At 45.3% G+C, this 17,312-nt stretch overlaps 1 protein-coding gene across 6 annotated transcripts in view; it reads right to left on the bottom strand.

The window, feature by feature from the left end:
• The window catches only part of EIF2AK4 (eukaryotic translation initiation factor 2 alpha kinase 4), a 79,637-nt gene that overhangs the window by 9,010 nt on the left and 53,315 nt on the right, over positions 1 to 17,312 (bottom strand). For 5 of the 6 annotated variants that reach the window (XR_013975379.1, XR_013975380.1, XM_080931117.1 and 2 more), the window contains 12 exons: positions 15,168 to 15,404; positions 13,659 to 13,734; positions 12,807 to 12,928; positions 9,554 to 9,603; positions 8,553 to 8,721; positions 7,312 to 7,428; positions 6,606 to 6,671; positions 4,907 to 5,077; positions 4,511 to 4,645; positions 4,130 to 4,237; positions 2,913 to 3,041; positions 687 to 773 (listed from right to left, as the gene is read on the bottom strand). Coding sequence is in view for 3 of the 6 variants with exons in the window: in XM_080931117.1 (XP_080787243.1) it covers positions 687 to 773; positions 2,913 to 3,041; positions 4,130 to 4,237; positions 4,511 to 4,645; positions 4,907 to 5,077; positions 6,606 to 6,671; positions 7,312 to 7,428; positions 8,553 to 8,721; positions 9,554 to 9,603; positions 12,807 to 12,928; positions 13,659 to 13,734; positions 15,168 to 15,404 (1,467 nt within the window). In the remaining 3 variants the exon portion in view is untranslated. Of the gene's footprint in view, positions 1 to 686; positions 774 to 2,912; positions 3,042 to 4,129; positions 4,238 to 4,510; positions 4,646 to 4,906; positions 5,078 to 6,605; positions 6,672 to 7,311; positions 7,429 to 8,552; positions 8,722 to 9,553; positions 9,604 to 12,806; positions 12,929 to 13,658; positions 13,735 to 15,167; positions 15,405 to 17,312 lie in introns of those variants that run through there. The other variant, XR_013975381.1, reaches the window with a different exon arrangement.

Below are 17,312 nucleotides of genomic sequence, written 5' to 3'. Positions count from 1 at the left end.
AAAACGAGGGATAAAGGCCATTTTTTCCCTTTCAAAACAATATTTTAAAAGGTCATGAGGTGGTAAGTTTATGTACAATTTTCGTTAGGTTCAATGGAGTAAAACTGTTTAGGAAGACTCCAGAAGACAAGCTGTTGGCAGGTATAGCTCTGCTAAGAAAAGAGCTTGGGGCAGGAGCTGGCTCAGAGGCTGAGAGCACTGCTGTTCTTCTAGGACCTGGATTTCATTCCCATGTGGCAGCGCTACCATCTGCAACTCCAGTTCTAGAAGAGGGCATCAGATTCCTGCTTCTGGCCTCTGTAAGTGCTGCACACACACATGGTGCACAACAGACGGAGGCAAAACACATATAAAGAGTAAATATAATGCAGAATTAAACATTGCTACCTAATTTCTCTGAGAAAATGATCAGTCATGATAGAGTTTAGAAATGGAGAGGGAGACGGGGGAAGAGAGGGAGAGAGAGAACGAGAGAAGGAGAGAGAGGGAGAGAGACAGAGACAGAACCACAGGCAACAGTTTGTGGAAAATGCTAGTTGATTTCCCAGTGGTCTTGTGTGTGTGTGTGTGTGTGTGTGTGTGTGTGTGTGTGTGTGGTTTTAATGGGTTGAATCAAGGGTCTCACCCATGCTAGATAAGTGCTAAACCACTGAGCTACATCTCCAGCCCTCCCCTTCCATCTTTACCTTGACATGGCTTCCTTCTTTATCGGAGACCAAGGCCACATAGGTGATTTCATGATGTCTGCAGTATTCTTGTAACTCTTCCTGGGACTGAAACAAACAGTGAGACAATGGACACAGTGTGCTTGGGCCCCTTCAAGTCATTAAGGATAATGAAAAAACTGCTTCTAATTGTATTCCTAAGTATATACTAAATACGCCAGCTGTAGGGAATATGAATGCTATGGAGAGGAGCACAGAATCCCAGGAAGGAATTCTCTTGTGCTTTCTCTACTTTCAGGATTGTTTTGAAGGATGGAGAACAAGTAATGCAGTCGTGACAGGAAGAGGTCTTCAATGTCTCCAAGCCTTAACAACAAAATCTCTCTCTCTCTCTCTCTCTCTCTCTCTCTCTCTCTCTCCCTCCCTCCCCCTCCCTCCCTCCCTGCTCTCCCCCCCCCCCCCACAGCATTTTAGGAAAGCAAAGGAATCAGAAAACAGCAGCTGGTGGAAAGCAGAATTAAGCTGGGTACTTTGGTATAATCCAGGAGGAGGCTGAAGCAGGAGGATGGGCTACATAGTGAGATCCTGATTCACAAAACAGAAATCGAACCACAGAAGCCTCTCTAACAACATACGAAGCAAGCAAATTGATGCTTCTTCAGTTACACCAGTTTTTATATGAGCACACAGAGCAGCTACAGAAAGCTCATGGCAGTGGCAGAGCCCGGGGGTGCCATCAGTGTAGATAATCCACAAGTACTCTTCTAGATCTGTGATAATGCAGACACTGGGTATCTAAAGCTCCCAACTCCACTTCTGAAGGGCAGGCAGGTTTACAGAGATCTGCAGACACACCAAGCTCAGAGTACCCTCAGTGTGGTAAGCTGGCCACAGCATGTCCTCATCTTAGTCCTGGAACCTGTCAATGATGGCCCTGGGCCATCACAGGGGCCAGGGTAGGCAGAGGTAGAGAGAAGGTAAGGACAGAAGTCTCACTGAGGACAAAGTGGAGAGAAAGCCCCAGTGAAGCAGATTCACACTGCTGAGTCTAAAGGGAGGAAGGGCCGAGCCAATGCAGCATTGCTCTAGGAAAGGCAAGGAACAGACCCACCCCTCGAGCCTCTGGAGGGACAAGCCCTGCCATCTTAGCCCAGATGTCTGACTTCCAGGAACCTAGAACAGAACAGTTAAGCCACTGGATTTGTGGTCATCTGTTGTAGTCAGATGTTAATGCAAGAGGTAACTCCACCCACAGAGATAAACCCCGTTAAACAGGCTCTGGCAGGCACATCCAATTTTTTAAAAATGTTTTTACATTTTTATATGTGTGTGTATGTCTCTTTCTGTGGATACCTGCACGTGTGTGTACCTGCATGTGTGCACATACCTGTGGTGCATGTGTACTTGGGTATGCGTGTGTACTTGCATGTGTGGTTGTGTGTACCTGTCTGTGTGTATGCACCTGCATGTGTGTATGTACCTGCAAGGGCTAGAAGGGTTTGGATCCCTGGAGGATGTGAGCCACCTGACATGGGAGCTGGGGACAGAACTCGGGTCCACTGGAAGAGCAGCAAGGGCACTTAAGCGCTTCTCTAGCCTCTGTCCATCCTTCTGACATTGCTAGTGGAGTTACCCAGACCCATGGGAGGCAGATAGATATGGCAGAGGGTAAACAGATGGTAAAGATGGTAAATTTCCTGCTTCTTTCTCACACTCTTGACCCGAGACAAAGACCTAAAGGCTTCTTCTACCAGTAGGGAACCATTGCCAGTAAACCAGTCTAACAAGTTCGAGATCAGACCAGTATACAATTATCCAAGGTTTTGGACCAATCAGCATTCCTGTCTTTGATTAAACTGACCAACCCTAAGTTAGGAGACAAAGATCGCTCAGAGATGATCCCATCTCAATTCCCATCCTCAAGGAGACCAGACCTGATGCTCCACTGCCTCCGCTCTGGTAAGGGTCTATCTCTCTATGAGCCTTATGTGCTTTGCAGTGACATTTTCCCTGCTGCTCCTGCTGTGCTTGAGCCAATCAAGAGCCCTACAGAGTGTACCATTATCATCTACAAACTCATCCTTGAGGACTCACCACTGAGCTACAAAGTAAGTTCCAACAACAGGAACCTCAGTGTTTGAAATTAGCTCAGGATTCTAGTTGGGCCCCATGGCTGCACTGTGGAAGGCTGATCTATCCTGATCCTATAGCTGCCTGCTATATCCTTCTCAGCTCTCTGTCCCTTACCTGTGACCAGTCATACATGATCTCTGCGGTGATGCCTGCCGTCCAGAGCTTCTGGGTTAGGTTGATGGCCCTGGACATGGACATCTGGCCAACACTGACAACCAGGAGGTCGCAGGAGCTCACTGTAACCTGATGAGAAACAAGTCACACCGGGGTGTGGTTGTGCGGGTGAGAGCAGAACCCGAGGCAGATGAGTGCCCCGGAAATTGTGAGCAGTCACACAGTGCACAGATGGCTTTGGTTTAAAATGACATCGAGAAACAACAGAAAACAAGATACTGTTTAAAAAGACTTTACAGACGTAACGTCAGCTGCCCTGTGCCATCAGGAAGATACATTTCTGTTCCTGCATACTCACCCAGGGAAAACATCTTGCCTGAAATGGGAAAAGCCATTTTTTTTTTTAAGCTTTGCAGACTAGCTGGGGTTTTGAGCAAGAGGATTGACAAAAGTGTGTTACCAAGCAGAATATTTTATCTTTATATATAGTGTATCATGGATGCGGAGAGTAAGGAGCGGTGCCTGAGCAGTAGCAGCCAGAGAGCAGAGGGCAAGGGGCTGAGAGCCAGGAAGAGCCGACTCTCAGGCTTGATCACAGGAAAGGTCATTTCCAAAACTCTCAGGCTGCAGCTGCCACATCTCCAAAGCAGCCGATGTTTTAATGACATGGCTGAGACAGGGTGGGGGAGGAGGGCCTGGCCCTTGGACAGACTAAGGCAGGGTAAACGGTTGGGGCTTTCAGACACAGGCCCAATTTTGGGGGGAAGGGGCCAGGTGGATCACTGCTGACATTGTCAATCCTGCTATATAACGAAGCACCCACCAATCAGTAAAGGGCAAGGTTCAGAGTGCTTTGGAAGGAGGCTCCAGGCGGGCAACCTGTGGAGATCCCGGAGGATGGGGCTCCACACGAGGCTGAAGCACCTAAGCTCTGCATGTCCTCACCTCTTTACTTTATTGTCCAGTATATTAAGCCAGGTCGCCACAGGGTTTCTATGTGTTCTATGACCTGCTCATGACATGGGTCTTCCAACTGGCATTGGAAGTGGAGGGGCAATTTGGGGACAGAGCTCTCAACCTGTAGTTCTGCCACTGTCTCCAGGTGGGTGGCAGTGTCATAAAGGGAAGTGTGTCAGCTGGTGGCTGGGCAGGCTGTGTTGCAAAGGTGAGTGACACTGAGGACTGGGGACGCCTCAAAGGCCAGCACCAGGACTTACAGGCTCTTCCATGCTGAGGACAGCAGCGGATATCTTGTCTATGGCTATGCTGACACCGACAGCCATGGGCACTGGCCCCAGAGCCTGTGGGCCTCTGAACTTGGGAATCTGTGGAAAGACCAGTGGCCAGGTTATGGAACAGGAAAGAAATATATTCTGGGGAAAACAGTAAAAAAAGCAAGCTCTCAAAAGCCCGATGTGGTGCATGCGTGTAATCGCAGTACTTGGGAGCAGAGGCAAGAGGATGCATGTATATTCCTAGATGAATGCTACATAGGATTTCTGGGTTGCCTTTTTGCGTCATAATGGAAAAAAATATGATCCGGGGAACTAGAGGCACTAGCGGTTAGCCAAAGCAAGTCAGGCAGGGCTTGCCCTCACCAGCAGGTCATATCTGCCACCAGCTGCAAGGATCTCAGGCACCATCCTCTGCCTGCGCTTGCTGAATGCCACGAACTGGAAGATGATGCCAGTGTGCTGCTGCACCTTGTAAACCAAGCCCAGGTTGATGGAGACCTGTGGAGGGAACGGCCACACACCAGTCAGCATCGGGCAAGAACTGTTTACTGGAGCCTACCGAGCTTTCTGACAGTAATCCCCTCTGAGGCACCCGCCACAGATTGAATGTGTTTGTGTGTATGACAGAAACAGCGAAGCTTGCAAAGAAACCCTGAGCTTTGGAAGAATACAACACTAGCATTAGGGAAAGAAAACCCATCCCTTGGGGCCGCTATTATCCCTGAAGCTCATACTGCCAGCTCAGAACAGCTGTCAAACCTGTAACTTCACGCCAAGTTTCTTGAGCAGCCCGACAACTTCCTCTAGATCTTTTAAGCTATACTTCACCAACTGAGCAACACTTGTCTTCTGTTTTGTAAGTGAGTTTATTGTTGGTGTTAGGTCTTGCAAATCTCCCTTCTGCTCGATGAACTTGTAGAGCCGACACAGCTGGAAAGCAGAAAGGCACAGTTAGCTGCTGCTCTGGGCCCGTGACAGCAGCCACAGCAGGTGGCATTTGGTGGTCACAGGTAACCCCAGCCTTTGCTACAGTCCTACAGAGTACCCTTTCCCCCAAATTCCACTCCGGAGCAGCTCACAGAATGTCTGAGACACAGTCCGTGTACCTAGAGGTAGTACTGGCAGAGATGTTGAGCAGACACTGCAGAACAAGATGTGAACCTCGTCCCCTCTACTGTCCTCACCCTCATTTTCATTGCCACACCACAGGTGCACAAATGAGAGAGGCAGGCCGTGCCACGCTTGTTCAGATCTCACAGAATTAGGCAGGAACTGTCCTCTTCCCTTGCCTGAGTAATCCCATGAGGAGCCGGGACTGCCTCCTCCTGCACCACCTCTGGAGCTCCTGTTCCCTCAGCTCATACTGGGTGCTAGGTGCACCCTCTGTGTACTAGTATGTGGTTGTCCTGGAACTTGCTCTGTAGACAAGCCTGGTCTCAAACTAAGGTCTCTGCCTCCTAAGTTCTGGGATTAAAGGCATGCATCACCAAACCCATTGCTTGTGAAAAAGTTTAAAAGATAAAACATTTTCCCCCCTCTTGGGGATGGGTTTAGTGAAGAATGTAATTGCCCAGCATATGAGAGACTCTAGGTTGAATTTTTCACACTGCAAAAGAAAACTAAAACCAACCCTTCCTTATGCCAAGATGGAGGAAATATATAATATTCTGTTTTCTTCTGCTCTTTAGCCATTCTGTGGGTCACTGTACCAAAGATATGGATTAAGTGACATCAGTAGAGAGAATACAGCTGACCTGTTTACCATTTTTTTAAAAGATTTATTTATTTTATATATGTGAGTACACTGTAACTGTCTTCAGATGCACCAGAGGAGGGTATTTGATTCCATTACAGATGATTGTGAGCCACCATGTGGTTGCTGGGAATTGAACTCAGGACCTCTGGAAGAGCAGGCCTATACTCTTAACCGCTGAGCCATCTCTACAGCTCCCCCTGTTTACTATTTAAGAATCTCCTTATTGCTGACTGGGTCAAACTGAAGATTTTAGAGGTAGAAAATTTTCCAGGATGGTAAGAGCCACAATCCCATTCTGAAGTGTAGAAGACCTTGCGTGAGCTTAGGCTATCTAGAAGGATTTGCAGAAATCTGTGCCCTGGCTCCACATAACTTGTTTTGAGGGCAGCTAGGTGCTGGGCCTGCTCAGCAGGAGGCTGTGTCAAGCACAGGCTTTACAAGGGATGTGAAAGAAAATCCAATAATCAAGAAAGAGCAGGACAATCAGCATGTGGGGCACACACAGGACACGCTCTGATCACACCATCAGTTTCTCTCTTCTAATCCCAGCGGTTGCCATGACACCAACACTCAAGGGGAAAGCTGTGTCTGTGAGCAGCAGATGTGTGATCTTGCTACCTCACTGCTTCAGAAACGTGGTGACATTTCTGACATCATAAAATGATACAGACAGTGGCAAGCATGCCATCAGAAGGTACTTACGCTATTAGAAGACAAGGACAGGTTACAAAATTTAGCTTCCACTTCTCTCCTAGTCAGTTTCTCTGTCTGATGGAGAAGAGAATGGGAACATGAGTGATGCCTAGTTCTTGAGAGGCAGAGGCAGGCCTCCATAAATTCAGGGCCAGCCTGGTCAACACAGTGAGACCCTGTCTCAAAAACCACAAGACCTCCTGAAAACAAAAGTGACAAGAATGAGCTTCAACCTTCCCTCCCAGTCCCCGCCTTCTGCCAGTGCCCCCCCCCCGCCTTCTGCCAGTGCCCCCCCCCCCCGCCTTCTGCCAGTGCCCCCTCTGCATTCTGCTGAACTCGGCACGGCCCAACAGCCCCAGCACTTTGTGAGGAAGAAACAAATCCCTAGAAAACAGCCAGTAAAGTCAGAATCCTTGAAGCCAATCTGCCAGATGAATGAAAACCTAGCCAAGACTTCCCTGTATTAAAAAATAACAATAACCAATGTCAATTCATTCTGCATTAACCACAGATTGTCCACACAGTTACTTCCCCCATATTCATATAATTAGAAACAATAAAAATAAATCTTAGCCACAATTGCTTCAGTCACATTAGAGCCAAGACAAAAGGAGATGAAACTCTCCATGTAGTTTTATGGTTGCATGAGCCAGAGAGTAATCAGAGGCAAGTATTATCACCCTTCAACATTGAGTCAAGGTAATTAAATGCTCACCACAGCATCATACAGAATAACGTAGACTTGATTGAGTTTATCCTCTGGGATCCCACAGTGTAGGAGTATTGCCTTCAGAAGCATTGTATGGTTCAAGTAAATGCTGTAATTTCTTTCCTAGAATGTAGAGAAGAAGACTATTATTTTCATTATAAAAGTAATACAAGTATGTGGTCAAATGAAAGCTGGTAATTATTTTCCAACGACCACAGAAGAGCTAAAGCATAGCATCCTCTCTCCTGGTTTATTTCTTTCCCTTTCATCCATCCACCCATCCATCCACCTATTGAGATAGGGTTTTTCTGTGTAACCCTGGCTGTCCTGGAGCTTGCTTTCTAGACCAGGCTGGCTTCTAATTTCACCAAGATCCACCTGCCTTCTGAGTATTAGGATTAAAGACAATTGCCACTGCTGTCTGGCTTATCTTTCATATCCATTATTTTCAGTGTTACATTTGAACAATGCAATACTTTTACAATATGCATTACAATACATGGGTTGATCTTCAGCTAAGTTAAAGAGCCCAAAAGGGTGCACACAGATGGAGAAACAAGGAATCAGATCAGTGGTAACTGACTTGCAAGCAGAGGGTGGTTAATGGTCATCATTCCTTTTGGTCACAGCAGTGAGTTGCTGGGTCCTCACAGTGTGCTGGGACAGCTGGACACAGGGAGGAGTGGCCCAGGGGCTCTGCCTTGAGTGAACATGCTGTAATTAAGTGATCATATGGATGCTTCACGTCAAGAGCTGTGAAGCATGTAGAGACTAAAATGTGACCAGCCAGCCCTGAGAGGCTTCCTGAGAGAAGGGTCTGACCCATGGCTGGATGAGAGAAGACTTTCTAGACAAGTGAACATCCGTGACCAACACTGAGGAATGGCAGGGCCTGTGAGGACAGCAGCAAGCATTCCCCTTAGAGATGGAGAGTACGGACTAGTGGAAAGGTGAGGTGAGGGAGAGCACCAAGGGCTCCCACTGGGGCTGGAGTGCGCCAAGAGCATCATAGGAAACGGCCTCATCCGTGAATGCTGTAAGAATGGATAAACAACACAACACGCCCCATCCCTAACAAATCAATTCTGTCAGGGCAGAAGCTCGAGCCCACGATGAGGCTCAAAGCTTCACTCACAAACTCTTTGCGGTTGCTTCAGACAAGCCATGATCTGCTCCGGTACTCAACAAGAGGCAGCAGTGGGTATGGGTCCCTCCGCATAGGCTAGCAGGATGAGGTGACACATTACCTGGAGCGCAGGGAACTCCTGGATGACCTCATAGATGGTGTAGATGGTTTCGGCAGTGGGTAGAGAGCTGTTGGTGGCAGAAGTGACGATGTCAAATGCACATTCCAGGAGTTCTTTGGGATGAAATCGGTCTAACTTCCGAGGTCTGAATACCCGCTCTATGCAGTATCTGGAGGAAGAAACCACCTTTCTTAGATCACTGCTTGTTGGAAAAATGAGGAATTGATGGGCAAAGAAAAAATGAAGATAAAAAAAACCTGTTGTGTTCAACAGTTCAATGTCAGATTTGAACAGACAAGTTCTGCCTCATAATCTACACCCCAGTTCCTAGCTTTGTACAGCTAATTGTTCTTATACGTGTCTGAAGGGGAAAAGAAGTTTCACCAAATTTACATTAAGTGATGTTTTTCTGTACAGAACTGCCCAGGCTTTAGGAATGAAGGTATTTAGTGGTAACTGCAGCCTTGTAGCACACAGAGAGCTGTGACGTGGTGTGCCGCAATGGCGGCGTGCCGGCTCTAACTGATGAAGACCTCACAGTATCTGAATGAGCACGGAGCCTGTCCTTGCTGCCGAGTGCTCTGTTCTTGCTGGGTCCCCTCGATCACTACAAGCAGCTCAGTTACCTGCTTAAGGAGTTTTCACAGAGACCACTGGCCATTTGTTTGAAACCTTAGAAACAGCTATTTGAGTTCAAGAACAACCAGATCTTCCCTCCCTGTAACCATCTGAAAACGTCTTTAGTTATGTTGCCTGGGGTCATGTAGAAGCACAGAATAGATGCAGGTCTGTCAGCTGACCTACTGCTTCATTTCTTCTAAAGATGTCTTATGACATCTGAGGACAAAGGAGCCCTGGGGCTGGGCTCCCTGACACATGCTGCTCAGTACTTCAACCCTAGAATTCTTTCCTGTGTGAAAGCTTCGGGGGAAAAAAACAAAAACCTCACCCACCTTTGTCAGATTTTGTTCCCACCTCTAGGAGAGCATGGCGTGCCTTACCGTTTTAGATTCAGTATGTTATTTCTTGCCACATATCTTGCAAAAGGGACCTGAAAGGAGAAAGTTTTAAAGACCTGTGTCATGAGGTGCCAAGTATTACATTCTTTTAGTTTTTAAAACAGCTTTGCTGGGCTAGAACCCACCCATCACTTTAAGGTCAGGCACCCACTTGATAGTGAGATCAGAGCCAACTGCGCCCGCCACAGCAGCTCCGCAAGAGTGCCGCCCGGCGATCTTCCAGCCAGCACAGTGATGGAACAGCCTGTCCACACACTTTAAACGTCTATCCTAGCCATTAAGTGACAGGTGACTGTACCCTGCGAGCATTCACGCTTGGGATGCTCACGCGTGCTTCAGCTGCAGCAGGCTCCACTAGGCCCTGCTCCCTGCACTTCTGGGGCTTGAGGAAAAAAACTTTCTTTTTTGCTGAAAACATGGTCTTATTTTATCATGCTCACTTAAAAACTGCATATATCATTGGTTAGTTGAGATTTTTAAGATGTAGTTATGGGTTAGGGAGATGGCTTAGTGGATAGAAAGACTTGTCATGTATGCTGGCTAGTTTTCAAACGACACAGGTTCGGCCATTTTCTTGAATGATGTTTGATTCAGGAGGGGCCTAACCCATTGTGGGTAGTGTTCTCCTGGGCTGGTTGTGGGTGTGCCAGCCCCCAAAGCTGTTTCCTGGCCTCCACATGCACATTTCTACACAATTTGTTTCTGTCCTCTCACATATACTCTAATACCTTAAAAAAAAAATCTCATTTATAATAACATAGTCAAAATGAGTGAGCGCTATAGTGAAGTTCCTGAGTTCTATATCAGCCTCTCAGAGAAAATTATTTATTTTATTTTAAGGATGTGTATTTTGCCTGCATGCATATGCATTTTCCTCTGGAACTAGTGTTACAGCTGTGAGCTGCCACATAGGTGCTGGGAACTGAACTTGGGTCTTTTATAGGAGCAGCCAGTGCCCCCAACTATTGAGCCATCTCTCCAGCCCCAAGGAAATTCTTCATTAGTATCAGTGTATGGGAAGGGAGCTTACATTTAAGGACCTGCCCTTAGTAATCCTCTAGTAATCAGTGCAGCCACGTATCCTCTGGACTGTACTCTTCCTGACAGGCCGGAAGGTGACGGGCTGTCCATTCATCTCTGTCAAGCAACACCCCCAAGCTGCTTTACTTATTTAAAAGAAAAACAGAAGCCAAAAATATAGAAGGAAGGCTGGGGGTGGGGCTCACTGGCAGAACCCTTGCTTCGTATAAATGAGGCCCTGAGCTCTACTCCCAGCCCCCTCACCCATGAGCATGCGCAGTCTTGGTCAGTGTACTCCCCCATCTCTCTCACACATAAACATAATTATTTGGAAAAAATTCTCTTACATCTTAAAAACAAACATTGTTTAGCAACAAGACATAAACAATAAAAATTAAAAAAGGAAAAGTTAAATACCTTGATTGTGTTCCTCTCCTTGGACTTTGAGGTTCTCCCTGACACCTTACTTTTGGAAGATGCCAAGACAGGCTGCTGCGCATGGTGGCTCACCCATGTGTATCACACACATATACCAAGTGTGTGCAACACATATAGTAACTCATGCACACTCAAGTTTCTTTCAGTTTTAGAAACCTTTCTTTACAACAAAAGTGGGATTTTAGAGTTCCTTCAGAACTTATTTTTCTTAAGCTATCAATATATTGTGGACATGTTTATGGGTATACTAATCTGTGTGTGTATGTGTTTATTTAACCTTACATATATGAATATTTGATATACAAATTTATCTGTGGTCTTTTAGTACATTTATTTTACATGTATGTGTGTGTCTCTGAGTATAAGTCCACAGAAGTCAGAAGAAGGCATCAGATACCCCAGGACTGGAGTAAGAGACAGTCGTGAACCACTCCATGTGGATTCTGGGAACTGAATCCGGGTTCTCTGCAAGAGCAGTAAGTGCTCTTAACCACGAAGTCATCTCTTTAGCTCCCCTATTTGTCTAAAATGGGTCTCAGCACACAATCTGGACTAGCCTCAAACTTGTGATTCTGCTTTAACCTCCAAGTGTTGGGATTATAGTACAGGCCACCACGCACAGTTACAGTTTTTAATTGTGTCTTAATATTTTATAATATCAATGACATAGCTAATCATTCTCCTATAGACAGACATGATGGATTTCATTTTTTGATACAATTACATAGATGTCCTTTTAAGATTCATATACTGTGTTGCTTAAAAAACAAAACCCTAAAGGTAGACTTGCCATTTCATAGACTATGGAATGAGAGTCACATTTTAAAACTTTCAAGGCTTAGTGGGTAAGAGACGTCTAGCTTTTCCGGAGGGCCTAAGTTCTGTTCTTAGCGCTCATGACAGGTGATTCACAATGCTTATAGCTACAGGTCTAGGGGATCTAACGCCCTCTCCTGCCTCTGTGGGCATGTGTACATCTATGGTGTAGACATACACAGGTACACACAGACACTTTTTTGAAAAATTAAAAAGAAATTTGTAAACTTTCATTCATTTCATTCTTTTATTACTTTTCTAAAAAGTTAGCAATTAATGTTCTCAACAGTCCTGGTCATCTCTGAATAATATAAACATTTTTGTACCTTCCAAGTGAAGTTAAGGTAACGTTAAGCACAGCCACATATGTCCTGGCATGTCCTCAGCATGCTGTGGAAGTTAACAGTGTTACTCATTTTATGTCTCTATTTGTATTTTTAAAGATGTTTTGGTACTGAGGATTGAACCCAGGACATCGCACATGCTAAGTACATACTCTCCTCGTGCTTATTTAAAAGTGTTGTGTCTGTGCATTAGGGACAGAACCCTAAGTACTCACTGCACGTTTTCCTCAGGTCTAGAGTGCAGTTATGGATGGGTTTGCCAGCAGTGAAAGACTAACGTTGTTGCTGGCTAAGAGAGCTTTGGGGATCACAGGAAAGAGAATATGGACAAAACTCAGCACACCCAATTAGCTGTTGCAAACATTAACTGCTCTAGATAGTAACATTTTGGGATCTAACTGAGGAGCTAGCTGGCAATACACTACAACATCTGTCTCAGCTGAGGGTTAACTTGCTGTAGGGTTGTTCTGTGGACCTTAGCACCTGCAATGCAGGATCAGACACTGACTGAACTCTAACACTGCTTTTACCCTGATGAGTTATTTCATCCCAATAGAAGCCTGCGGTGGTTGTGTCTGGGAGGGGTGATTCCTCAACAGAGCAGCATCCCAGCTCACCCGCAGGTCGAAAGGAAGCATCACCAGCATGCCGCTGTGATCCATGAACAAAGCAGCTTCGTTGTGCTCATATATTTGCCTGTTTCGGGGAAGCAGCAGCGGGGTGCACAGCTGGACAGCTCCTACACCAAAATACAGAGAGAGCCTCTGAGCCTCGGGTTCTTATGCTTCCTAGGTGGCAACCCAAAGTGCACAGGAGCACACAGGTGTGTGAGCTGCCCCTGGGACACTGCTCCTAGTGTTCCCAATATTGGTTAATGTTCCAGATGGATTCATGGAGAGCTGAGCTGGGCTGAGTCTGTTAAGATTTTGGACTTCATGAGCCAATTGTATTTTAGTAGCAAGGTTGGAATAATCAACATTTTTTCCTAAACAAGTGGGGCCAACTGCTAATAAATGGATTTTAATATACAGTCATACCAAAATCCACCTATAGTAATCTTTTTCTTTCAGTAAGACTGGTTCTCACTATATTGCCTCGGCTGGCTTCAAACCCTTGCCTTAGCCTCCTGAGTGCTGAGATTACAGGCCTGTACAGCCACAGCTGGTTTTCCTTTCTTTCTTTTGTGTGTGTATACCCATGTGGTTTGTGTTGGTATGTGCACGTGTGCATGGGCTTGCACATGTGTGCATGCACTTATGCTATAGGTTGATGTCAGGTATCTTTTCAATTGCTTTCACTGAGCCTGAGCTCACTGCATTGGCTCTTCCTGCCACTGAGCCTCTGGCCCCAATGCTGGGGTTACAGTTGTGTGCAGGCTGAGGTGGGTTCTTATGCTTGTGTGCAGGCACTTTACTATCTGATGACTTTTAGAAAACTGTCTGAGGAGTGGTTTTCAGGGAAGGACATACCATGCCTTTTAAAGACTCGGATGATGGTTTCACACACAAGCTGCTGGATCTTGGCTGTACGAATCAAGAAGTTGCCCTAAAATGAGACCAATTAGATGTCATCAACAAAGCCTTGTGGGTTGATGTTAAGGTGATACGTGATTGGACAGTTAAGAGGTAGGCGGAAAAAGACAAAGAAAATGAAAGAGGAAGAGAGGAAGGGAGAGACTGTGAGGAATGAAGATGAAGGCAGATGTTTGTTTCTCTCAGTGCATCTCTTTATAAATAAGGTTGTTATGAATGTTTTATGGGGGATGGAATTGTACAAGATCATTTGACTTATAAAGGTTAGTAAATTATATCTATTGGATCAGAGTAGTTTGGTGTGTTTTTGATGTGATTACTTAATTGGTGTAGCGGCGGAATGCATAAAGCCCACTGGAGTTGGGATGTGTGTGTAATTAAGTTGGCTATAGTCTTACAAAAAGATCTGATTATTACTAGATGGTCAAATTCTGCTTTTATTTCTGAGACAGAGTCTCACTGTGTTGTCCAGTCACAGTCCTCTTCAGTCTCCGAAGGGCCACAGGTGTGCATGATCATATACACTTAAAATCTATAGTTTTCTCTAAATTATACCACAGCTTAACTATATAAAAATAGATGGCAAGGAGAGCCAGTCTTAGTTACCTACTCACTCACATTTTAAACATTTCTCTAAATTACTGTAAGTACTTCTGTGATTTTGTTTTTACTTTTAGAAATGAGATAATAAAGGCTCCTAAGATTGGCATCTTGACTATTCTTCAGAAACCATCTGGAAGCTTTTAGAGATTCTTGAGATGCTTCACAGCTGAGGGCAGGCAGCCGAGGAGCCTGGGCACCTTGCATCTGAGCTTCCTAGGCCATCTGCCAGTGCTGGGAGTCACTGTGTTACCTCATACAGGCCACTTGGGTGTCCCAGGTTGGACATCTGAGATGGGCTCTGTCTCTCGGTCTTTGGTGGGCACAGAGTAGGAAGGACCAAGACTCACACAAATGATTACTAGCACAGTTATACTTTCTGCATGTGCTTTTGGAGCCTTTGGGAACTTAAGAACTTACAGTGCAGGAATAGCTGGTTAAACCCAGTATATCACAAAGGAAAACCCAGAAAACAAAGAGACACAAATATGGGATGATTTAGCAGGTAAAGGCACTTGCTGCCTAGCCTTGCAGTTTGGGTTCAGTCCCTGAAACACATATCGTAGGAGGAAAGAACTAATTCCTACAAGTTGTCCTCTGTGGTATGTGTACCATGACCGTACATGCCCCACCCTTACATAAATGCTATTAAAAACCTATAAAAATGTAAGACATGAAGGTTGGACAAGCACTTAATATGAGAAAGGGTATTAGGGGTGAGAGGAAGATAAGAAAGGGCAGAGGGGTGAGTTTGATCAGAATGTATCATGGACATACATAACAACTATCAAAGAGTAAACTTAAAAAAGGTTTAGAGAAATATCCGACATGTCTGACTCAAGCCACCTTGAGGATGTCACTGTCGTAGGTGTAGTCTATGGCGGGAGAGATGTGCTGGCAGAAGATCTGGCTCATCATGGTGCGGTAGGCCTTCCCGTCTATGTTGGCCAGCGTATGGTGCAGCACTTCATGCAGCTCTGACTCCTCCATCTGCGGCGGGGGTAGCAGCTCACTCTTGAGCAGTTCCATGGCTGTGGGCCGTTTAGCTGGATCATGGTTCAACAGCCAGGAGATGACAGATTTCTGCAGTGTGACAGGCACACAGCTGGTAAGGAGACAGCAGGTGGAACTCAGGGTATTTTCTATGCTTAGTTGGCAGTTCTCTGCCTGTGCCATTAGTGCCTCATGACCACAGACTTGTGCATAACTATAGCTGGAGTATTTAAAAGGGACAGGCCCTTTTTATATCTCATCACCAACAATCACACACATCCTTAGGAAAGCACACAGAAGCTGAGCTTTCTTATACCCATACTTGACTGTACAGAGAAAGAGATACCCAGACAGCACCAAAGAGCCCACGCCCAATGTTAGTACTCACATAAAGCACATGGCAGCACCTCTATCTACCACACAGCACACTGGTCCTCGCTCTTCCTCCTCTGTGTTCTTTACTCATTCAATTCCCTAGAATCCTCTTGCTTTGCACTGTTTTTTATGCCCCCATAGCAGAGAACCCTCTGAAGCGGCGCAAGCCTTTAAGAGGCTCCCTAAGGACTCTTTTTAGACAGTCTACTCAGGATATAGCCCACCTGGCCTGGAATTGCCACACATAGACCATGCTTTGAACTCAAATAGATCCATCTGCATCTATCTCCTGAATTCTGGGATTAAAGACATGTCCCAGTTCCTTCATGATTCTCAATCCTGTAGTTTAGAAAAAAGTTGTCAGAATATTGAGAACAGAAAATTTCAATTTTTTGGATGGATTTTATTAAACATCTCTAATGTATCTTTAAAATACCTTCTGGTGGGTGTGGTAGAAGCAGAGACAGGTGGATCTCTGTGAGTTCAAGGCCAGCCTGGTCTACATAATGAGCTTTAGGACAGCTGGGGTATGTAGAGAGATCCTATCTATGAAGTGAGAATTTTTAGTTATGACACCCAAAAACACAGCGAATGACTAATTCAAATAGAAAATAACAGCTAACAGGATAAACAGAATAGGAAACAGACTGTCTTCTAGTAGTTCTTCACTAATTAGAGGTGCCAAATGAGCCTTAACCAGTGTCATGCTAACACCATCGAACAGAGATGAAAAGATACCATTATTCCACATTTCACAGGTAAGAACAAGTACAACCTTACAGATGTGCAGTGGCATGGCCATTGGACATGCAGCCAATAACAAGTTGCAGATGTTGACATGCTCTGTTTCTGTTCCTGTTCTCAATGCTCATCATTTAAATAAAAGACTTTTGCCTATCACTGTCAACAACAGTCAATGTGAGGAAGAAATTTCTCTGACTTATTAAGGAGTGAAGGTTTTACCACAGCAAACAACTATCAGAAAGAAGAAAGGAAGACCAGAGATAGCACACAGCTCACTTAGGAACTCTCATTTTATTTGGGTGCCAGCTCTAGCTTAAAATGAACTACATACACACACTCTGATAGTTATGATCTTGCTTTGAAATACTGTAATAGCTACCGCAGAGATAGCTCAATGGTGGAGCACTTGCCTAGCATGTGGAGGACCTAGGTTTGGTTCCCAGGACTATAAAACCAAGTAATTTCAAAAACTTATAACAGCAGACTGCCTGGAGAGTATAGTTCTTCCTGTAAAACCTGAATTACTTCAGCCACGAAACAGAGATTATAATTTTTTGTCTATAAATCCTAAATTTTATCTAAAGCAACTTGCTGTAAAAGCATTTCCTCCCAGCTAAGCCAGTGGTCCAAGTAACACTTGAAGGCACAACTGGGCACACAAAAGAGCTCTGGAGTGGGTTAATTTGCTGTCAGACCTTGGCTTTTTTATAGTGCATTTCAAGCCTAGTAACATCTTAAGAGCTCCGTCTTTTGCTATTTTCCCCTGTTGTTCCTCGAACACAAGAGCATGAGAAGCAGAAGATTACTAATTGAAAACCAAGAGAAACAGTAATCAAAACCCGAGGCTGAAGACGAGGCAATTAAAGCCTCAGCAAATTA

The sequence above is a fragment of the Micromys minutus genome (genome assembly GCF_963924665.1).
Source record: "Micromys minutus genome assembly, chromosome: 17".
Taxonomy (NCBI): Eukaryota; Metazoa; Chordata; class Mammalia; order Rodentia; family Muridae; genus Micromys; species Micromys minutus.
This window is presented reverse-complemented; position numbering and strand designations above follow the sequence as displayed.